Here is a 24,433-nt window from a genome sequence, read left to right on the forward strand (position 1 = left end):
TTTTCAATGGGTGACAGATCTGGAGACCGTACAGGCCAGGGCAGCAATCAAATACACCTAGGAAGATCAGAACACAATGTGCAACATGTGGTCTTGAATTATCCTGTTGGAAGATTGCATTTGGCAAGCCTCAAAGATAGGGCACAACCCCTGGATGTAAGATATCACAAATGTACCGATCTGGCATTCAAATTACCATCGATCTGAACTAAAGATGTGTGTGCCATGTGCTCAGTGGCTGCCTATACTATCACATTAGGGTTCCTATGCTGATACTGAATGCAACCAGGTGATGTGCGGTCTCCTTGGAGCCTCTAGACACTTATACGACCATCAGAATAATGCACACAGAAACGGGACTCATCTGAAAAGACGACATTGTACCCCTCCTATATCCAGCTTTGCTGTTGGACACACCACAGTAGCCATCTCTGTCTGTGCTGCATTGTCAAGGAAAGCTAAAGTAATGGACACTGTGCTGATAATCCATGCTGATGCAAACGTTGACACACCATACGAGCAGATACTGGGCATGCTGCAAATATGCCCATTTTCTGACTAATGGTCTGTGATGTGGTTGTAAATTTGGAGGGCTGACCTCACAATATGCCTGTCCTTTCGGGTATTAATCATGGGACGGCAATGAGATCCTGCATGCCGTTCAGTATAATCCTCAGCATTCCATACATGCCATATTCGCTTAACAGTGGTTGGATGTCGACTAGTGCAACGGGCGATATCACAGAGCGATAATCCACATACTCTATAGGCAACAATCCTGGCTCTACTGAATTCTGACCCTTGCTGGTAAGCATTTCTTCTTATTATTCAAGGCATACCATGATATTCTGAGCACATTCCAACCTTGCAAAGTGCTTTCCGAATGACAAATCCACTACACAACTTTTTGAAATTATTAATTCACCATGGCAAACTTTGCTTAGAAATACCATAATGACTGTTTCCAAGTTTTTGAATGCTTATTTTTTTCCTGTGATTCACATAAATTAGTATGCAACTGAATACCCACATCCAAAAATGAAACAATGCTTTTTGATACATTACTTGTGACAATGACAAAGTAGTGTTCTAGTTTGCCTTTTTGTACCTTTTTAAAAGACGGACATCATCAGAAGTTGCTCTATATTTTTAAATAATCGAAAACAATATTCTTTTCAGAATATCGGTTATTACTGCAAATATTAACAGTCCTCCATTTTTTAATTTTAGTTCCAGAAAATATTAACACACCAATGAAATATTAAAAGGTTAAACTGTTCTTCTGCCAAAAATTTTCAAAAATACAAAACTAATCTTGTTTTATTATAAAATAAATAAAAAATCCCTTCATGCCAAGCTCCAACTCCCTCAAAATTGAATCTCTAATGTTAAATCAAAATTCTCTTACATTATATCACAACCTCTGATATTTGAAAATCTAAAGTACAATAATAGATACTTTTATGCTCCGGTAACGAAATTTCTTTTGCATAATTATATATTTTGTTTGCCGAAATTTGTCTTCCTAGTAAACATATCTTATGCCGTCCGAATAAAATACTTCAAGCGTTATGTCTGAAGAGGTTTGTGTTCTATATTCTTTACCAGCTGTACCTTTTAGTGGTTTATTATTAATTCAGAATTGTATATGCACACAAAATTTACTACGTCTTATACAGCAGACTACAAATCACACTTAAACAACACTTCAGAATCCATGCAATCGGCTTGTCACGTGACCAAACAAGTGACGTTTTTTACGTAGCAAGTCGGTCAGCCAATAGTGATTCAGCATTGTCACAGCAGGGGGTACGGCGAGTACTTTTTAGGAACATGCGTAACGGAGTTATACGCTAAGCTAAAGTTATCTAATTCAGTTAATGTTGCAGATTGCGTTGTTCCTTAATCTTCGAATTGGATCCGGCTTATTATTTTTTGCAGACTGTTAGAGCAATTTTATAAAAGTAAGCTTGAACTTTCGATGTTAAATAGAATTTCCGATATATATTTACTACAAAGCGAAAGTATGTTTTGAAATCCGAAATCTGTTTATCAATTTCACGCTGCTCTGCGGCAGAGGGGGGGGGGCAGAAACGTCATTATTAGATTATGATAGATTAGAAAGATAATGTCAAATAGAATTTCCAATATATATTTACTAATATGTAATTTGTATCTACAAAGCGAAAGTATGTTTTGAAATCCGAAATCTGTTTATCAATTTCACGCCGCGGATTGGAAGTTGATCTCTCAACACTATCCTTATCTTCAAAGCAGATGTTTTTATTTTATTTGGATTATAATTCCATACTAAGTTTAGTATTTCATCTCGATGTACTCCGTCTTTGATATGATTTAAATCAAGTTCCTCGTCATTATAATTCGCTTCCGATAGTGAAGAAAGTAACCCAGAGGTTATTGAAAACGAAAACATTTCGATTGACAAATTAGTCGGTATTCTCAACACAGCAATTATAGGACTTGAACAGCGGAACTTTGTAACTAAACAAGAAATTATGTCTGTTTAATAGAATTAAAGAGAAAGTATTATCACATGAAACGAAGCAACTTACATTGAAGGAAATGTTTAATAAAGTATACAAATAAATATTAAGCCTTTTCTTTTTGTAAATTTTGATACCCTTTAGATCATAATTATTTCATAAATTACGGTTTCATATTTTTAATTTTGTAATTTTTGCATGCCATCTTACCAGATTTAAACTGATGATCTATAATCCGGAAAAATCGATAATCCGGAATCGCCGAAGTCCCGACGAGTCCGGATTAACGACTTTTGACTGTATAAGAAAAAACATATAAAGTCCAAAATCTGAGTTTCAGTGGCAAATTCCAATTCTATCTTTGTCCGTATTTATAATCTTCATTATTGCCTCTGCAAAATATTTAAAATTTGAATAGTTCCTTTTAAAATCTTCCTTAAAATTCTTTCTATATTTCTCTCTTGCACTCTGGGTAAGCGTACATTCATTGACGAAGTGCCTGGCATCCACAAACTTATCACAAATTAAGCATTATCATTCTTCTGTAGATGGAATCAATTAAAATAAGGCGGGAAATGCACATGATTAGTCAGTACCTGATTTATATGAACATTGCTTATAATATCAATCTTCCTGTTTAACTTTATATTTTTCATTAACTCTTTTTTCTTATTAGACGACTCCCAGCAAAAACTCCATTTTGTATAAATCCAGTTTTCTATTTCAGCAATTGTCTTTTTTCTTGAATCTTAGATATCAAAATTATCGGTTTCATTCCCAAGTGAAGCCATTTCAGCAAGCGTGCCCGCTCTTTCACTTCCGACAATTCCACTATGTAATTTAACAATATGTTGTCTTTCAGCCTTTTTAAACAAGTCTTTTATTTCATTAATCAGTCAATTTTTATGATCTGAATGGGCGAGTGCCTGAAGCGCAGATAAGGCCATCAGTATAAATATTTATAAAACATCAAACTGTTAATTTTTATTAATCCAATTCAGAGCCTCTGGCAATGCATATAGTTCTGCTTGATAAACTGAATTCATTGGTTTAAGTTTTATTCTCACATTGTCTCTATCTCCACTACATGAAAATAAATTACCACAGCACTATTCACTTCCCCATTATTTTAAGAACCATCTGTAAAAACATCTATTTCACCACCAGAAGGAAACTCAAGATCATAAATTAATCCAAAGTCGTGTCATTGGGTGAATAATATCCTCATTCTCTTATTGAAAGGCCTTACTTGTGAGTACTTTTTGTCCAATTTCAATATCTATAATAATTTTATTAGCTAATAGAAACTTTTTGTAGTATAATTTGTATAAAATCGAGAGGGGCAGAACACCCACAAGGACGCAGGCAATTTCAGTCGAAACGGTTCTGAAGGCTCTTGTAATGGCAAGCATCCAGCCTCTCTTCAGGGTGTCCAATTACATTCTAATCCTAAGTACCTACTCTGCCCGGCAGCCCAAAGCTCCGACTCCATAAATTATCCAGAAACGGTTCTGAAGGCTCTTGTAATGGCAAGCATCCAGCCTCTCTTCAGGGTGTCCAATTACATTCTAATCCTAAGTACCTCCTCTGCCCGGCAGCCCAAAGCTCCGACTCCATAAATTATTTTAGGTATGATCACATTCTAAATATCTGCCTCAAGGTGGAACTCTTTCTATTCAAAGTATCAGCACTAAAATTATAACATTCTAAAATGTTATCTGTGATTCTGTGTATATGCTTAAAATGTTCCACAAAACTTAATTTGCTATTAATAATAATTCCTAGATATTTCATATTTTCACCAAATTTGATACGATTGCCCTTAAATTTCAATTGTGGGGGGATCTAGTCTTTGTGCCAACCCGAGGGGGGAAAAGTCCACAAGTTTTTTCCATTATTAAAATATATTTTCTCTCTGTCACTCTATTCTTTCAAATCATTTTCTACTTTTTAAAATACTTTCTCCATTTTTTCAAGAGAGTCTCCCTCCACCATAACCAATATATCGTCGGCATAACAGACAACCTCACAATTCGAAATATTGACTTTCTGCAGTAAGTCATTAACAATGAGGCCCCAGAAGAGGAGTGCTGCAAAAGCCTTGTGGGGGGGGGCAACCTTTTGTAAATGTCAAAAACCAGGTTCAGATTATCAGATGGACCCTTAAAAACCATCTTTCACCTTTTAACATAACTTTTTATAATTTCATACATATTCTTAGTAATTCCAATATTCTTCAAGTGTCGCATCAAGGAGAGCCACCTTACATTATCCTACTAAGGCACTCCTGGTGTCAAATGAAACCAGAGCCACATGCTTAGTCTTTCTTTTCTTTCTAATGCCAGATATGACTCTATAAACAGCCAATTCAGTTGGCCTTCCCTTTCCAAAACCAAACTGCCTTTTAGAAATAATATTATTCTTATTTAATATATATTGCCGTCTATTAACTAAGACTTTATCATAAACCTTTGCAAATGTTTTCAGTCCGCAAACTGGACATTATCCTTTGGAATCAAGATTAATTTTCTGATTTTCCATACATCTGGAAATATCCCCTACTCCAAGCATCTATTATACAACACTATGAAAAAGGAAGGAGAATCCTCAAAACAATATCTTTAACAATGTAGCCCTGATCCCATCCAAACCAGGAGCAGACGTTATCCATAGACTTTTCATCGCAATCAAAATTTCATTATAAACAGTCTTTCTCCTCTTCATCCTGCTTTATAATAATTTCTTCTTCAAAAACTATGGTTTTTGGTAAGAAAAAAAATGGGAATTTCTTTACCTAGTGTTAGTATCTTAAAAAAATGGAGCATTAAATTTTGTTCAAGAATTCAGAGCAATGTTCTCGCTCTAACAAAGAAAAGCTTCAAAAATTTTAGTTCTGTGGAAAAAATACGTGTCCTCAGTTTAAAAAAGGATACCAGTTCAAAGCTTTGATTCTCAACTAAAATCTTAGCTCATTTCAAAAATTTCAGTTTATGTTAGTTAGAAGTCTTTATTCACAGTGGAAGAAACCAATATTCTTTGATTTTGACACTCCAATGAAGAAAAAAAAATATTTTTTATTGATAAAACTTATTCAATTTAGATGAAGTCAGCAGTATTATCTGAATTAAGAGAATCTCATACTTTGTGGTATAAACTACAGATTTAAACTAATAGTTTTCAGTTTCCACATTCAGTTCTGAAAGCACAAAAAATATATCCCCCCCCAGATTTAGTGCACTTCTTCAAATTACTGAGAAACTGCTTTTTGGATAAAGGATTGGTTGAAGAACATGGAATGGTTTAAATGCTGATACTACCAAAGATGTTTTAAACAAAACAAAAAAAAAACAAAAAAAAAAAAAAAAACAAGAGAAATTAAATTATGTCACACATTTAAATTAGATTATTCAACAGTCTTGGTAAGACCAAATATCTAATTACCTTATGGCTAATGAGCATTTTTGTTCCTAGCCCTTCTTCTGAAAAATGAAACATTTCTTTTTGGATATTGTGAGTATTGCTTTGTCTAAATCAAGATAACAATCATGCACTCATTTAAATTTATACTAAACTGATCTAAAAAGTAAATACCATTTAGGCATACCTCCTGAGCATCTAATAATCTATACTTACATTGCTCAATTCGAATCATTGAATTAGCTTAACCATTCTGTCTGTTTATGTTAATGTTCAAAGTCACAGTTTGTCAGCTATCATGTTTAAGCTGTGATATAAGAGCCATTAGCAAGTTTCTGAATGCAAGAAATGTTCAACCTTGTGAAACTTACAGAGAGAATGACATGAGTAAAGATATAGTGCGAAAGTGGGTTAGGATGTTTAATAAAGAAAGCGAAATTGTCCACAACAAGGAATGCAACAATACCCATCATTAATCACTGAAGAACTGGTGCACTGCATTGACAAAAAAATTCGTTCCAACAGGCGATTCACAATTTCTGATTTTTTAATTGCATTTTCAAAACATTTCATAATCTTTATTACATGAAACTGTGACTGAACATTCGTTTTACAGAAAAGCATGTTTGCGAAGGGTACCAAAAACAGAAAAGGATGTTCAAACACAGAAAAGCATTACAGCAGCTTTGAAGTTTTTGCGGTGTTATGCAATAGAAAGAAATGATTTTTTGAAAAGTATTGTCACACACGATGAAACATGGATTTATTATAAGACACTTGAAATAAAACAACAGTCACTGGAATATATTGGTTCCCTGAAATCCAAAAAAGCCAACTCTATCTTCAAGAAGAATCATGTGCACCATGTTTTGGGATTGTCGAAGAACTTTATTAGTGGACTGTATGGAACAAGGCACAACAATCAATGCTACAGCTTACCATGAGACACTAAAAGTACACAACATAGAACAAAAGCTATGAACTAGTGACTTTTGGTATTACATTCGTGCATGATGAGGCACAACTGCATACTTCAAGCATGATGACAATGCTGAATTCATTTCGTTGGTAACAATTCTGGCACCCTCCTTATATAGTCTGGACCTAACTCCCTATAACTTCCATTTGTTTTCTCATCTCAAGAAATTTCTTGCCGGGATAGCACTTTGCAATTGATGAAGAAATCAAGGTTAATGTCCATAACTGGTTCAGGTCACAGGTGGCCAAATTCTACGAAGCAATTATGTTGTATTTAATGTCAAGATAAGACACTAGAAAATTATTTAAAAATATTTATTACATTTAATTGGAAAAGAAACATCACAATGTAAAAAAGTTAAAAAAATCTTAGACTAGCATAAAATAATTAATAAAATTATTGATTTTGAAAACCATCAAACAAAGGTCCCTATTCTCTAAGAGGGAAAAAAAAAAGTGCCACACAGATTATGCCAATCTGAGATACTTTTTTTTGTCCAAATTTTAAAAGATGTTATTATAGTTATCTTAAGAATAGTAAGAGAATTTTCCTACTTAATAAGTAAAGGAAGAAAATGTTGGCTTAATGGTTTGTAAGCCTCCCTTGCAAATCTCATCAGAAGATAGTCGGCCGTAAACTAATGTGGTTGCCACTTAGTGGCTGATGACTCATGTCAGGAGGATGTTTGTGCTACAATTAGCAAATTCTTGAGACTTGCTCTTTTTTCCCATGCTTTAATTTCCTGTAAATGTTGCTGTTGCAGCCTAGTTCTTTTAATTGTGAGTAAAATAAATGTTACTTTTGTTTTAGATATGTTCTGGCGTTTTATTTCTGAATAGCAAACTAGGCTTCCCATAAGATTGAAAAATCACCCATGCCATTAGGTTATGGACAAAGCAAATTGATGTTAAAAGAATAAGCGAAGGAGCCCAAAGCAAAGACAAGAAGGCAGACATATTGGTTCAAAATGTTGTGCTTATGTGTAATGGAAGACGTCACTACTACCAGATACGTTTGAACTGCTAAACCATGACAACTGAAATTGATAGAAAGTCGACATAAAAATGCTGCTGCTTGATAGATATTGTTGGAGTTTCAAAGAAGATGAATTGGATAAAAGTGCAACAAGGTATGAAAAGGATTCCATATTGAGAGAAAATGGAGCGTTCATTATGTTACACAATGGTATTAAAATGGAATTCAGACATTGATACACATGTTCAAGTGGTAAAGAAGCATGGGAGTTCTACAGAGGCAATTTCAACCAAAATCTTAAGCAAGAATAATTCAGTTACTGGAAGAATTTTTCAGCATTAGGCATAAGTTAGATGAAAAAAATGAGGTTATTCATTGTAAGGATAAAAATGACTGTGAACAAGTTGGCTGGAACAAGGATTTCAGCCAATTCCGCATTTACAACAGAAATACTCTGGGCTTGTATAATTGATTTATGGGTCAATGGACAAGGATTTTATATTGGGGGAAAAAATCACCAAAGAACTGGTAAAGGAAAAAAGCACTTTATCAGGTACATGCCAATTTAGAAGACAGCAAGGTAAGCATATTTAATACTATTAGTAAATTTTAGAAAAACACAGGGAATGCAAGGATAAGACCTCGTCACAAACTTAATAAATTTGGATACTTAAGGACAACGTAAAGAAAATTTGAATAAAAACTTCAAGTTTAAATCAGACATCAAAAGGGACAGTTTAAAGATAGAGAATTAATGCTAGTAGAATTTATTATAAGTGTTATCGTTATATTATAAGTGTTATCATTGTGATAGGTTGATTCACGGAGGTGAGGGGGGGGTCGCCATCTATGTAAGGTACTCACTGCAGTCCTGCCTAATTAGTGAAGAATGCAATAATGGCCAAGAATCAGTCACAGTTTCAGTGCTTCTCCCCTTTTATGGATTTGTGTATTTCAATTTATTGTACAATCCCCCATAGAACCTCTTAGAGATTAGCAGGCTGGAGAGCATACTGGACACGAATAAAAATGTAATATTGGCAGGTGATCTCAATGCCAAGAATACAGAATGGTATTGCCAGAAGACGAACAAGAATGGTGAACAGCTGTTGGAGTTCATTAATAATTACCCTGTGTATTTTTATGCTACTAGTGAGTATACATTTCTGCTGCACAACCCGTGTAGGGGTGATATTTTTACCTTGTTCCTTTCCACTACTGCCTTACCACTCTACCGTGAAGTTCTCCACGAAATGAGCTCTGATCACTGCCCAGTTGTCACCACTCTTGGCACTACTAAGAACATCGAGAATGACTATGTTAAGATCACTGACTGGAAGCTTTCCTATGACCTTCTGGATGATAACTCCCTCGATACTTACAGTCTCAGAACACCTTTGGATATCGATCTTGCTGTGAATCAGCTTATGATGAAAATCCACACTGCCTATAATAAGGCTATCAGGAGCATTCCCAAGCAAAATATCGCAGATTGATTTCCTAGTCATATCGGAGAGCGCATTAAAGACAGAAACAGGCTCAGAAAAAGGTTCCACGTCACTTGGAATCTGCACACCAAGAGGCAAATTAACAAGCTAAATAAAGATATTAAGAAGTTAATTTCCATGCACCGCAAGGAGCTTTGGGAGGATAAGATCATGAGTTTTAATGAACCTGATAATAACTTCTGGTCCTTTGTGAAGAGACTCAAGAATAACCCCACTGTTAACAAGACTATCAACACAGAGAATAAGAACGCCCTTACAAATAATGACGAGGCTTGTCTACTCGCAGAGCACTTTGAGAAGCAGTTTTATCCTAATAGTTGGCCATGTGACGACAACTTTGTTTATGATGTCAGTTCTTCTGTTAATGACTGGTTAAACTTCCCAAATACTCAAAATTCTCTTGAACTCACTTCTCCCCACAAGGTTACAGACATCATCAGGAAGTTAAAGAACAGAAAAGTGCCCGGATTCGACAATATTAACAATGTTGCACTCAAGTGGCTTCCACTTGGCATCATCACTAGGTTTACTGGAATTTTAAATGCACGTCTTTACAACAGCTACTTCCCCAGGCAGTGGAAAAAAGCTAAAATGATTGTCATACCGAAAGTCTGGAAAAGAATAGACAAAGCCGGAGGGCTATAGGCCAATTAGCTTGCTGCCCAGCATGGGCAAAATTTTAGAGAGACTGATTCTAAGCAGAATGCAGCTGTATCTTGAGAATGGTACAACTGCATTCTGCTTAGAATACCCATGGAACTTACCCATGGAAAAGTTTGGTTTCCGAAAGGCCCTCTCTACCACGAAGCAACTTGTGCATCTCAATGAGTTTATTGGAGGCATCTTGCATAATAAGCAGAAAGTCCCCTTACTCATGCTGGACGTGGCGAAGGCATTCGACCGCGTCTGGCATGAGGGGCTTATCTTCAAGGTAATTGGTTTCCAGTTCGGCAGAGAACTCATACTTCTCATCCACTCTTTTCTCAAGGAAAGAAAGTTTTTCATGCAGCTTATAAATGAAACTTCTGATTGCAAGCACATCAACGCTGACGTCCTGCAGGTTTCGATTATCGGGCCCATGTTATATCTGTTTTATGTTGCTGATTTGCCTACTATGAATATAGACTTCACTTATTGTGTTGGATGTTCCATAGATGATACTGCTATTGCAGCCAAGTCCTTCTGCCTGAATCATGGCATTAAAAAGCTTCAGAGACTCATGCCTCAGCTCGAACAATAGTGTTTGAAATGGAGAATTGCGATAAATGTGGACAAAATCAATCTATTAATCATCAAGAAAAAGCACGCACAGACACCAGTCACAGCTCAGCTCAAGCTTTTCGACACCCTTGTGCCGACTGTCACTAAGGCCACTTATCTTGGTGTAAAGTACACCTCAGCCTTTAAGTGGAAGGAGCATATCAGCTATGTAAGGATAAAAGTGATCAGAGTTATTCAGGGCCTCATGCCTCTGCTTGCTGCAGTCTCTAAATTAGATCTCAGGAGGAAGTGGCATATCTATATTGCCATTATCAGGCCCCATTTTTGACTGCACGTTGCCTGCCTGGGCTGCGGCTCGCACGAATGACTACAGATCACTCAAAATAAGTTCTTGTGCCAGATTACTCATGCACATCGTTTTGTCTCCAATGAAATGCTCCACAGAGACCTGCAGATCGAAACTGTGGACAAGTTTCTCCATAGGATGACTGACAATTTCTTCAAGAATGCTCTGACTTGTTCACATCTTGGACAATTTAATGTCTTCAATTATGAAATTCTTGAAATGACTCAGATATTATACCCCTCGTGGTCAACCTCACCTGTAATTCAAACTTCCCTACCAAATTTTTGTACATACTCCTGTATATATTGTTTTTACCTTATTTTATCCTTTATGCATCTTGTATTTCAGTAGTATTGTATTGTAATTTTCCCCATTTAGACCGTTTTTGGATTGTGAATCCTAATCACCCCCTTTTTACCGAACTTAGACCTCCACTTCACTACGTCCGGCATTTTCAAATGTCATGTGCCTTTTAGGCCTTGCTTATATTCTTTCGCTTTGTAGATCCTTTGGCAGCTCTAGAATCGGAAATTCTTTTTGACATAATCGAAAGTTCAAGCTTACTTTTGTAAAATTGCTCTAATAGTCTGCAAAAAATAATAAGCCGGATCCAATTAGAAGATTAAGGAACAACACAATCTGCAACATTAACTGAAATAGATTTAGCTTAGCTTATACCGTCCGTTATACATTAAATGTGCATACGTCAACGCATATGCGCATGCGTTAATGCATTATGCGTTGACGCATGCGCAGAAAGTTTGTAGCTTTGAGGTCCGAATTATAGATCATTCCGGATTATGGACGTCCAGATTAAAGTCTTTTGACTGTAGTAAGTATTAGTAAAGTATTGTCAAATCTGCAATGAAAATGCGCAATCGAATAAATTGGATTGAATTAGGAAATATGTTGTAAAAACCAAACTTATGAAGAGATTTATTATCGGGAGCAAGGTAAGGAAATGCCCATTTTGTAGGTTCAAATGGTAAACTGTGGATATACTTCATAGAATATACTTCATAGATAACTGGGATACATTTATGTTATATGAAACAGTATGATGCACTCTATCATTCATGAAAAGATTTATTATTGGGAGCATGGTTAGGAAAGGCAAGTGTCCATTTTGTAAGTTCAAATGATAAACTGTGGATATACTTCAATAACTTTGATAAAAATATGTTATGTGAAACAGTATGACGGTCTCTATCATATAAAACCACTTAAGTATGAAACAGATAAAAACGAAATTGGTTACAGTACAGAAACCAGAGGGTTAATTAAAGTAGGTGATGCAAATTTCTGGCATAGAAGATTTTGCCAAGTAAATTTTTATTATACTCAGAACACTAGTAAAAATCAAAGCATGAAGGGATTCCCGATATCGAAAACCGATGGAGAAGTGCAAACCATGTATTATTGCTAAATCTGATAGAACATCTTTTAAACCAATTCGAAAGAGATTCAATATACCATCAAAGTTGGTTTATTTAGACATTTGTAGTCCATTCCTATTTACATCTAAAGATAGGAGTAAATATTTCATCACTATTGTAGATTAGTAACTGTATATTATACGAGAAATAAAAACAAATTGTTCATAATTTAAAAAACTATCTTGGGCAAATGAAAAAATTTACGAATAGAAAATTTATCAATATATGCAACAAAAATGGGGGCAAATTCTGTAACAGTCAATTTGAATGATACTTAGATGAAAATGAAATTAATGTTGAATGTACAAATGCGTGCACCCCAAAACAGAATGGTGCATGTGAACATTTTAACTGAATGGCATTAGATACAGTTAAAGTTATGCTTAATGAGAATAGGAAAAGAATGGTGGGAGAAGCTCTTGGATGTTTCATACATACTTGGAACAGAGTGTGTCATAAGAATAACTGGACCCCTTATGATGTTCTTTAATATAAAAACCCAGTGTTATTTATTTCAAAGTGTTTGGATATAAAGCACATGTTAGTGTACCAAAACAGATTACAGACAAATTACAGATGAGATGCAAAGAAGGAATCATAGTAGGATATGCCAAGGATACTAGGCCTTATAGAATATGGCTACCAGAAGAATGAATATTAATAGAAACTTACAATGTGAAGTTTGATAAAAGAACGAACGCATCAGATAGCATTATGAAATCCAAAACTCAGTTTAAAGGACCAGAAAAATCACAAATGCTATCAAAATCAGATGGAGAACAACTAAAGTCATTAGAAGAGAAATCCATGCTGAAAGATGTTTCAGACTTAAACGGGTAAAGAAAAGTAGTTAAGAGGCAGATGGAACACATATAGATATTTATAACCATATGGAAGGAAAAGACACTCGGTTAAAGTAGACTTTAAGATACTCCTTGTATTATCGCGAAGTTGTTGTTTCATTTATGGTAGCCTGAGTAGTTGAATGTTATGGAAACCCTACTGTGACATAATCGGGTGCATGATTCTGGGAAATTTTGAATCATGGGATGTTTTGTAAGCATTTTTGTGGTGTGTGTTCGTTTGATTCTTTAGATGGTAGAATGGCTGAATGTAGTAAGATTAATTTGAAGTTTCTGTACGATTTAGAGCAAAAGGGTAAAAGAGCGTTAATTGAGTGGTGTGTAAATGAAGGTTTATTTAGTAGCCATTATAAGTGTCCTGTATGCAGGAAGTATAAGCGTCTAGTCGAACCTAAAAACCATTTAGATGGATTTGAATGGGTTTGTAGGAAGAAAGGTTTAGATGGTCACTATGTGAAGCGTTCGATCAGAAAGGGTACCTGGTTTGAAAAAAATCATTTGAATATGATTGATATTTTGATTTTTACCTGGCTCTGGGTGTAAGAAGCAAACTCGAAAATCATCAAGACGCGAAGTGTGGTGAAGAGAGATTGTCGAAAATTTGTGAATTCATGTGGCGACATTGATATACGTATTCGAGTTCAGATAATTTTAGGAAGTTTTTGGATGCTGTTAAGGAATTTTGTGTGCCACAGACTAAAGACGAAGGAACTTCTAAATACGGTAAGTGAATACAGTCAAAAGTCGTTAATTCGGACACCCATAATCCGGAATGATCTATAATCTGGACTTCAAAGTTACAAGCTTTCTACGCATGCGCGTAAGACCTTTACGGCTGTGAATATGCGTGTGCGCATGTGCATAATATGTTTACACATGCACGTTTAATGTATAATGGATGGTATAAGCTAAGCTAAAATTATCTAATTCAGTTACTTTCGTAAGTATTAAGATATGCCTGCTCACGCAGCTGAATTTTCTTCGCCCACGGGTTTTGGTACTTCCCTAGTACCATTTATTTGAAAATATCTTTGCCTAGTGCACTTTAATGCGATCTACTGGCGAAAATTCTTTAGTAGTTAATGACCAGAAAAAAGTAAATCATAAGTCTAATTCAGTAAATGTTGCAGATTGTGTTGTTTTTTAATCTTCGAATTGGATCCGGCTTATTATTTTTTGGAGACTGTTAGAGCAATTTTATAAAAGTAAGCTTGAACTTTCGATTATGTCAAATAGAATTTCCGATATATATTTACTAATATGTAAAGGATCTACAAAGCGAAAGTATGTTTCGAAGTAAATTAAACAAAAAGTAGAATTGCTGCAAAAAATGGATAAAGGCATATCCTTTGCTTCTAACTATTCCAAAATCTGTTTATCAATTTCACACTGCTCTGCAGTGGGGGGGGGGAGACGACGCTTGTGCACAATGAACTGGAAGTCGATCTGTCAGCACTATCCTTATCTTCAGGGCAGACGTTTTTATTTTATTCTGCTTATAATTCCTTACTAAATGTAGTATTTCATCTCAATGTACTCCGTCTTTGATATGATTTAAATCAAATTCCTCGTCATTATAATTCGCTTCCGATAGTGAAGAAAGTGACACAGAGGTTATTGAAAACGAAAAAATTTTGGATTGACAAATTAGTCGGTATTCTTGACACAGCAATTATAGGACTTGAACAGTGGAACTTTGTAACTGAACAAGAAATTATGTCTGTTTATAGAATTAAAGAGAAAGTATTATCACATAAAACGAAGCAACGTTTAATAAAGTAAACAAATAAATATTAAGCTTTTTTTTTTGTAAATTTTGATACCCTTTAGATCATAATTGTTCTTTATTTCATATATTACGGTTTCATATTTTTAATTTTATAATTTCTACATGCCATCTTACCAGATTTAAACTGATGATCTATAATCCGGAGTTGCCAAAGTCCCGATGAGTCCGGTTTAACGACTTTTGACTGTATTTGCTTTTGGTAGTGCTCAAATGTATAACATGTTTTTCCTTTTTTATGTTATTTTATTGTTTGGTTTAAAATGTATTTTATTGAGATTATGTATTTTTTGTTTGCCTATATTGTAGAATTGGGAGCTCCTTTGACTTTTTAAGTAAAATATATTGATGTGTACATGGACAAAGTTAAGAGAGTGCGCATTGCAAGTTTGTGCAATTCTGGGATTTTTTTTAAGTGAAAATAGGTCGATGTGTACATGGATAAAGTCAAAGGAGTGTGCAATGCCATTTTTGTGCAATTCGGGGATTTTTTTTAAGTGAAAATAGGTTGATGTGTACATGGATACCAAGTTTGTGCAATTGTTTGTCTTGTTATTTTGGCTTTGCGTAGCGAAGATTTTTGGTGCAAAAAACGCCGTTTCGCAAGCCAAAATAACGAGTCAAAAAATTGCACAAACTCAGTATCCATGTACCGCCAAAAATCGCCAAGGGGTACCCTAAACTATACTTTTAGAAAGACACTCATTTCAGAATGAAAAATACTGTGATGCTAGAAATATTAAGTCTGATCTGAGAAAGATATGTTAGACTTTAGTGGCAAAAACAAATACTCTGGAAAAGTCAATTTTGTAGAAAAAGGAGGATACTTCAGTATCTGAAGAGGCAAATTTTGGAAAATTATTATAAAATACTGAATAAGCATAAAAATCTGAAAATGCCATAGAATGGGATATAGCAAAGAAGGAAGGAAGTGTGCAAAGAGGGAAGGTAGTTGTGAAGCCAGAAAGGAAAAATATAATAGAAAACAAATAGGTCCATACCAGCGGTTCTAACCCGTTTGACTATTGCATACAATTAAAACAAGAATTGAAAAACTTTAGTACCACCACTACATTTTACAATGATTATTTTTCAATTCCTCAACAGAAACATTTTTAAAAAAAATTTTTGCCATTTGTACAACTTATTGGCTATTTGTATTAAACATACATACATAAAAACAAAATACTAGATTAAAAATTGGTTACCACTTTAGTTATAATACTTTAATTCTAAAATTTAGTGTGAAATTTGGATCTCTTGAAGAAAGATCAATTTCTTTATGTCTGGTTTTATTTCACCTAAATTTAATGGTAAATTAGGATCAACTTTTAATTTTGTTCTGTATTTATTTTTAAAATATAACATGGAAGAAAATCCAGCTAATCTTTGGAATATGGTAACAGGTAGTTTGGCGACATTTTGGTAAGGCGATAAAGGTTACTAGCCAGGACTTTAGCAGTGTACATGGATAAAGTCAAGAGTGTGTGCAATGCCATTTTTGTGCAATTCTGGGATGTTGTTTTAAGTGAAAATAGGTCGACGTGTACATGGACGATTCCGTGTATGTGCAATTCTTAAAAACGCGGCAAGCAGTGGGCAATTCTGCACTTTCTCCCAATTTTGCACCTAATCTTCATCATGATTAAGCACTTTTCTTCCATAAAAGTTCTAGCATAAGCGTAATTCGGCTAGCAGATTGTTGGAAAAAAATTTTGAGTAAAAAAAAAACATGCCTTTACTGGCTAATCTTTGGAATATGGTAACAGGTAGTTTGGCGACATTTTGGTAGGCAATAAAGGTTACTAGCTAGGACTTTGGGAATAATGTGAGACGTACTCAGTTCCGATTACGCATTATTTTGTGCGAGGGAAATGAGAGATCATGAGATATGTCATGTGACATTAATGCACGAATTACAGTTATTTAATCGGAAAAGGGGGAAAATCTGGAAATTTTGTATTTAGCTTTATTCTGTGTTGCGTGAAACAGTGTTGGTTAATTTTTGGATCCCATGGCCCTATCTAAAGTGAATTCGAAATAGGTATTTAGTGGGATTGAAAGGGGTAGTAATAAGTGTTTTTTTAAGGTTGTGCGAGATAGAAGTAAAGATTGCTTATTAAGTTTTATTAAGTTATTTATTCTACCTGGTACAATAATATCTGATTGCTGGAAGTCATATGTCTGTTTGGAGGATGAAGGTTTTCAACATCTTGCTGTGAACTATAAGTATGATTTTAAAGATCCTGAAACAGGCGCACATACGATTGCTTTTTATTTAGTGGAGGAAATAAGAAAAGTTTATCCGCCACGTAATCATGATTCTGAAGAAGATTAGGTAAGTTAGTATTTTTAATTATTTGAGGATATTATTTTTATGCATTGTTCTAAATGTAAGGAGTAAATAAAGTAATATGGTATTATTGGAAAATTGGGCTAATCTTTGTAATATGGTAACAGGTAGTTTGGCGACATTTTGGTAGGCGATAAGGGCTTTGGGAATAATGTGAGACGTACTCAGTTCCGATTACGCATTATTTTGTGTGAGGGAAATGAGAGATCATGAGATATGTCATGTGACATTTATGGACGAATCACAGTTCTTTAATAGGAAAAGGGGGTAAATTTGTAAAAATATCTGCCGTACTTTATAGCTTTAGGTTCATTCTATGTTCTGTGAAGGTGTTGCTTAATATTTGGATCCCATGGCCCTATGTAAAGGAAATCCGAAATTTTTATTGTGTTTATGTGTAATCGAAAAGAATTGCTTGAATGGTGTATGAGTGTAGGATTAATTGTGGATAAGTATGAATGTCCAACATGTGGGAATGAAATGAGATTGTGTGAAAGGAAGGATATTTCAGATAAGTTTGAATGGCGGTGCAAGAAATCTGGTGAAAATGGACATTTTGTGAAACAGAGTGTAAAGAAGAGCACATGGTTTGCTGAAAGTTGTTTGAGTATGGGGGAAATTTTATTAATTTCTTATTAGTAGGTGAATAGACTGCCAGTTGACAACTGGATTATTTAATCTATAAGAAAAGTTTATCCGCCATGCACTCAAGATTGTGAAGAAGATTAGGTAAGTTAGTATTTTTAATTATTTGAGGATATTATTTTTATGCATGTAAGGAATAAATAAATTAACATGGTATTATTGGGAAATTGTTATTAGCAATGAATTAGTTTAAAGTAATTAGGATTGTAATCTAATTTTTATTAATTTAATGTATGTGCTTATTTATATTTTAAGTAGTGTTTTTTAATTTAATGATCGTGATTTTGTGAGTTATATGTTTGTAGTATTTTGGAATACGTTTGAGTAGAAGTAAATGTGCATAGAAAGAATTTAAATATTTGACACTAAGTATTTGGAACCATTTTTAATGTTTGCATTATAAATTTGCAGGTGACGTTTATAATAGATAATTTAGAGGGAAAAGTTTTTGGATATTTTATTTATTTTATACGTGCAAATGTTCATCCTTGGAAAGGGCATATACTTTTTTGTGATCAGGTAATTTCATAAATATCCTTCTTACCGAATTTAAAGATTCACAAAATTTTCCTGCATTTTCGTGAAATTTTTGCAATTTATGAGAAAAAAGCAGTGTACATGGATGAAGAGTGTGCGCAATGCTATTTTTTGTGCAATTCTGGGATGTTTTTTTAAGTAAAAATAACTCGACGTGTACATGGTTTAATTATATTTTAATTAAATGATAGTTATTTTGTGAATTATATGTTTGTAGCAATTTGGAATATGCTTCAGTAGAAGTACACGTGCATGGAAATAATTTAAATATTTGACACTAAGTATTTGAAACCATTTTTAATGTTTGCGTTATAAATTTGTTGGTGACGTTTTATAATAGATAATTTAGAGGGAAAAGTTTTTGATATTTTATTTATTTTATACGTGGAAATGTTCATCCTTGGAAAGGGTATATACTTTTCGCGATCAGGTTAATTTCATATATGTGCTTTTTACCGAGTTTAAAGATTCACAAAATTTTCCTGCATTTTCGTGCAAATTTTTTTAATTTATGAGAAAAAAGCAGTGTACATGGCTAAAGTGAAGAGTGTGCGCTATGCCATTTTTGTGCAATTCTGGGATTTTTTTTAAGTAAAAATAAGTCGACGTGTACATGGTTACTGTGTATGTGCGATTCTGAAAAACGCGGCAAGGAGTTTGCGATTCTGCACTTTTTCCCAATTTTGCAGTGAATGTTTGTCATGATTAAGCAGTTTTGTTTGATAAAATTTCTAGCATAAGTGTAATTCAGCTAGCAGATTGTTGGAAAAAGTGTTCAGTAAATAAAAAGAAAAGAAACATGTCTTTACTGGCGCCGAAAAAAAAAAGTAGAAGGTTGATGTAGCAGAGTTGGTTGCCAAATTTTTGCCAAGAAATCGCCAAGTTACCATAATCCAAAGATCAACCCTTTACTTCGTGAAAACAAAATGGAATGCAAAAAAAAAAAAAAAAAAAAAAAAACTAGCAGGTTGCTGTAGCAGGGTTGGTCGCCAAAAAATCGCCAATTTACCATAATCCAAAGATTAACCGAAAATCCTTGTTCACACAAATAGGTTGTGCAAAAAGGCAGTAAAAATTTAATATATATATTTCAAATGCTTTTAAATTCTTTTTTCAGTTCAGCCAGAAGTTAACAAGTGTGTTATTTTTGAAATCTTCAGTTAGAGTTCGATTACAGGAAATTTCTATTAATTTTTCTTTTCCTTCGCGAGAAAAAATTTCAGGTACATTTGAACAAAATAGATTTCTGATACAATTTTCTTTTTCATAATAATCGGGAAAATACTTGTGAAAACTATTTATCAATGGAAAACAATGATTGGCTAATCTTTGGAATATGGTAACAGGTAGTTTGGCGACATTTTGGTAAGGCGATAAATGTTACTAGCTAGGACTTTAGCAGTGTACATGGATAAAGTCAAGAGTGTGCGCAATGCCATTTTTGTGCAATTCTGGGATGTTTTTTTAAGTGAAAATAGGTCGACGTGTACATGTATGATACCGTGTATGTGCAATTCTTAAAAACGCGACAAGTTGTTTGCAATTCTGCACTTTCTCCCAATTTCGCACCTAATCTTCATCATGATTAAGCACTTTTGTTCCATAAAAGTTCTAGCATAAGCGTAATTCGGTTAGCAGATTGTTGGGTTGATCTTTACAATATGGTAACTAGTAGTTTGGAGACATTTTGGAGGCGATAAAGGTTACTACCTGGGACTTTGGTAATAATGTGAGCAGTACTCAGTTCCGATTACGCATTATTTTGTGTGAAGGAAATGAGAGATCATGGGATATGTCATGTGATATTAATGGACGAATTACGGTTCTTTAATCGGAAAAGGGGAGAAATCGGGAAAAAATCTGGAAATTTTGTATTTGGGTTTATTCTGTGTTGTGTGAAACAGTGTTCCTTAATTTTTGGATCCCATGGCTGTAACTAAAGTGAATTCGAAATGGGTATTTAGTGGTATTGAAAAGGGTAGTAATAAATGTTTCTTTAAGGTTGTGCGAGATAGAAATAAAGATGTTTTATTAAGTTATTTATTTTACCTGGTACCTTGCTGTGAAATATAAGTATGATTTTAAAGATCCTGAAATAGAAACAAGGAAAGTTTATCGGACGCGTAATCAAGATTCTGAAGAACATTAGATAAGTTAGTATTTTTAATTATTTGAGGATATTATTTTTTTGCATGTTCTAAATGTAAGGTGGAAAGGAATTTGGTATTATTGGGAAAATTGTTATTAGCAATGATTTAGTTTAAAGTAATTAGGATTGTAAGGTAATTTTTATTAATTTAATGTATGTGCTCATTTATATTTTAAGTAGTGTTTTTGAATTTATTTATATTTTAATGAAATGATAGTTATTTTGTGAATTTTATGTTTGTAGGAATTTGGTATACGTTTTAGTTGAAGTAAACGTGCATGGAAATAATTTAAATATCTGTCACTAAGTATTTGTAATGGTTGCGGTATGAATTCTTTGGTGACGTTTATAATATAATAGATGATTTAGAGGTAAATGTTTTTGGATATTTTATTTATTTTATATGTGAAAATGTTCATATTTGGAAAGGGTTAATACTTTTTCTCGATCTGGTAATTTCATATATGTTCTTTTTACTGGGTTTAAAGATTGAGAAAATTGTCATGTGTTTTCGTGAAATTTTTCTAATTTATGAGAAAAAAGCAGTGTACATGGATATAGTGAAGAGTGTGCGCAATGCCATTTTTGTGCAATTCTGGGATGTTTTTTTAAGTAAAAATAAGTCGGCGTGTACATGGTTTATGTGTATGTGTTATTTTGAAAAACGAGTAAGGAGTATGGTATTGTGCACTTTTTCCCAATTTTGCAGTGAATGTTTGTCATGATTAAGCAGTTTTGTTTGATAAAATTTCTAGCATAAGTGTAATTCGGCTAGTAGATTGTTGGAAGAAGTGTTCAGTAGATAAAAAGAAAAGAAACATGTCTTTACTTAGTGAAGACAAAATGGCGGCGGGGAAAAAAAATAGAGGGTTGCTGTAGGAGAGTTGGTCGCCAAATTTTCGCCAAGTTACCATAATGTAAAGATCAACCCAATGATTTTTTAATGTCAGATGCTAATTCTTTTATTTTCAAATTAGTGGGCGATTCTGCACTTGACCCTAACATATTATTATCCAATTCTCTGATTTTTAGCTCCAGTTTTATCATTAAGATTGGGGTTCATGCAGTTTGTATTGGACAGTTATAATGGTAACAGTGTCTACTCGCTTACTGTAATCGAACATCAATTGAAAATAATAAATACAAATAATATTCCAGTCTTTCCTTATTAAGAAAAGAATACTATAAATAAAACACAATATCTTAAATATACGATTTGCAGATGTATGATACAAGTATATCAATAAATTAAAATCAGATTAAGTACCATCGTTTATTCCACTGTTTTTGCATTGGCTTCCAAGGATGGATCACAGACGGCGGAGGGATTTTTTTTGATTTAACTGCTACATAAGCTTCGTCTTTTTCAGTAAAACGGTCCTGAAACATTTCTTCAAAAGCTGCAACTTCCTCTGCACAATCAACATCTGTCATTATATTGCCGACACGTTTACAAAGAATATCTAAGGTTAGAGATTCTTTGACGTTTATACACAAATTACAGAATTTTCAAATTGTTTACACATACGTTTTTCTCTATTCACTTCACTTCTATCTGTTAGGAAGATATAAGTTATTTTAAATTTTAGTTTTTTTGCAAAAAAATAAAGTACTTATTCCACCATTAAATAAATGTGAACAAACAATTTTATATGGAATGAAAAAAAGTATTTTCATAAAAATCCCACAATAAATAAAAAGTACATAATGAGTACTTTTTTATTTGTTTATTCCGGTGTCAGCTGTGCAAATACATTGTTTACATTAATGTGTATGAGCATTATTGTTTATAGTTCTAAATGATCAACAAACATTCTTATATTAGAGAGTAATTTCTAAATTTTATTCTTGAATTAAACAGCATGTAGGAAAAGTGTAAATAACCGAAGTATTTTTTTATAACAGTGCATTTTAAAGTAAAGAAGGTTGACAACATTTGCTCCGTAAAATTTATGTTCATTGAATGCGTATTGATACTGCATAATTTTTTGTTCTAATTCAAAAGTTAATATTTTATTGTATTGACAGGATAATGGCTCACTATTCAACTTGTAGAAATTGTATTTGTCTTGGACAGCGAACATGACTAAAAGACTTCTAGATAAAAAGGTTATAGAGATGTAAGTTTTATTTTTTTTTTTTTTTAATATTATTTAGCTCGTGGATAATCATTGTAAACAAATACTGTTTGTTCAAAGTATCTGTCTTTGAATATGCATGTAGGTTTGAATGAAGTGAAGTTTACTATACATACATAGTGAGTGTGCATGTTCATAAAAGTTACCACTAGAGCATAAAATTAGGCTGAAAAGTAAGCGTAATCATCAGCGGATGTATAGTGTATTGTTTTACTAGGTAATTAAGAGTCATCTTCTATTATCATAGAATTAAAATAGATAAACTATTCAATGTTTTTGTGTTTATACAAATGCTGTATTTACTGATGCATTTGTTTTCAAACAAATTAAAAAGTGAATCCAAAGTATTCTAAAAAGCATTTATACATGTACAATTAATAACATTTTGATGTCATCTTGGGATTACTTGGAAAGGCCATTTTGGAGGCATTTACCTGAAATGCGACATGGAAGCAACAAAGCAAAATGTCAATAAAGTTTACATGTGTGACTAATTATTTATGTTACCTTGGAAGGCTAGAAAGATAACTGCTGAGGTGTTAATGGCATTTAGAAGTATTGAAATAAATACAATTTAAACAGTGGCGTAGCTAGGGTGGGGGCAAGGGGGTGCAGCATCCAGAGGGTGCCAAATTGATGTTACAAACTTTAGAAGAAAGGTCTTCTATTCTTGTCCCACAGAAAGGGGGGCAAAATCTCCATTTGTCCCCAAGCACTGAAAACCCTAGCCACGGATCTGAATTTAAATATGGCTAATCTTTGGAATATGGTAACAGGTAGTTTGGCGACATTTTGGTAGGCAATAAAGGTTACTACCTAGGACTTTGGGAATAATGTGAGACGTACTCAGTTCCGATTACGCATTATTTTGTGCGAGGGAAATGAGAGATCATGAGATATGTCATGTGACATTAATGCACGAATTACAGTTCTTTAATCGGAAAAGGGGGGAAATCTGGAAATTTTGTATTTAGCTTTATTCTGTGTTGCGTGAAACAGTGTTGGTTAATTTTTGGATCCCATGGCCCTATCTAAAGTGAATTCGAAATAGGTATTTAGTGGGATTGAAAGGGGTAGTAATAAGTGTTTTTTTAAGGTTATGCGAGATAGAAGTAAAGATTGCTTATTAAGTGTTATTAAGTTATTTATTCTACCTGGTACAATAATATCTGATTGCTGGAAGTCATATGTCTGTTTGGAGGATGAAGGTTTTCAACATCTTGCTGTGAACCATAAGTATGATTTTAAAGATCCTGAAACAGGTGCACATACGAATACAATAGAGGGCACATGGAGTGCTATAAAAAGCGCCATTCCGAAGCATTATGATAAAGAGAATTTTGCTTTTTATTTAGCGGAGGAAATAAGAAAAGTTTATCCGCCATATAATTAAGATTCTGAAGAATATTAGGTAAGTTAGTATTTTTAATTATTTGAGGCTATTATTTTTATGAATGTAAGGAGTAAATAAATTAATATGGTATTATTGGAAAATTGTTATTAGCAATGATTTAGTTTAAAGTAATTAGGATTGTAAGCTAATTTTTATTAATTTAATGTATGTGCTTATTTATAT

At 33.7% G+C, this 24,433-nt stretch overlaps 2 protein-coding genes across 13 annotated transcripts in view; one reads left to right on the top strand and one right to left on the bottom strand.

Moving 5' to 3' along the window:
- Window positions 1–22,264, bottom strand: part of LOC146998459 (uncharacterized) — a 32,337-nt gene extending 10,073 nt beyond the window's left edge. The window contains exon 1 of the mRNA XM_085810730.1: window positions 21,987–22,264. Coding sequence (XP_085666856.1) covers window positions 21,987–22,153 — 167 coding nt within the window. The 5' untranslated portion in view covers window positions 22,154–22,264. The remainder of the gene's footprint in view (window positions 1–21,986) is intronic.
- LOC118200022 (uncharacterized) overlaps window positions 11,569–24,433 on the top strand; it is a 97,846-nt gene continuing 84,981 nt past the window's right edge. For 3 of the 12 annotated variants that reach the window (XM_035371933.2, XM_035371938.2, XM_035371939.2), the window contains exons 1-2: window positions 22,497–22,644; window positions 22,748–22,839. In XM_035371933.2, the coding sequence (XP_035227824.1) occupies window positions 22,802–22,839 (38 nt within the window). In that variant the 5' untranslated portion in view covers window positions 22,497–22,644; window positions 22,748–22,801. Of the gene's footprint in view, window positions 11,783–22,496; window positions 22,663–22,747; window positions 22,840–24,433 lie in introns of those variants that run through there. The other 9 variants (XM_085810725.1, XM_085810728.1, XM_035371937.2 and 6 more) reach the window with 8 other exon arrangements.

This window comes from Stegodyphus dumicola, chromosome 2, assembly GCF_044657685.1.
Source record: "Stegodyphus dumicola isolate Sdum_Otavi_A_Nest chromosome 2, ASM4465768v1".
NCBI lineage: Eukaryota > Metazoa > Arthropoda > Arachnida > Araneae > Eresidae > Stegodyphus > Stegodyphus dumicola.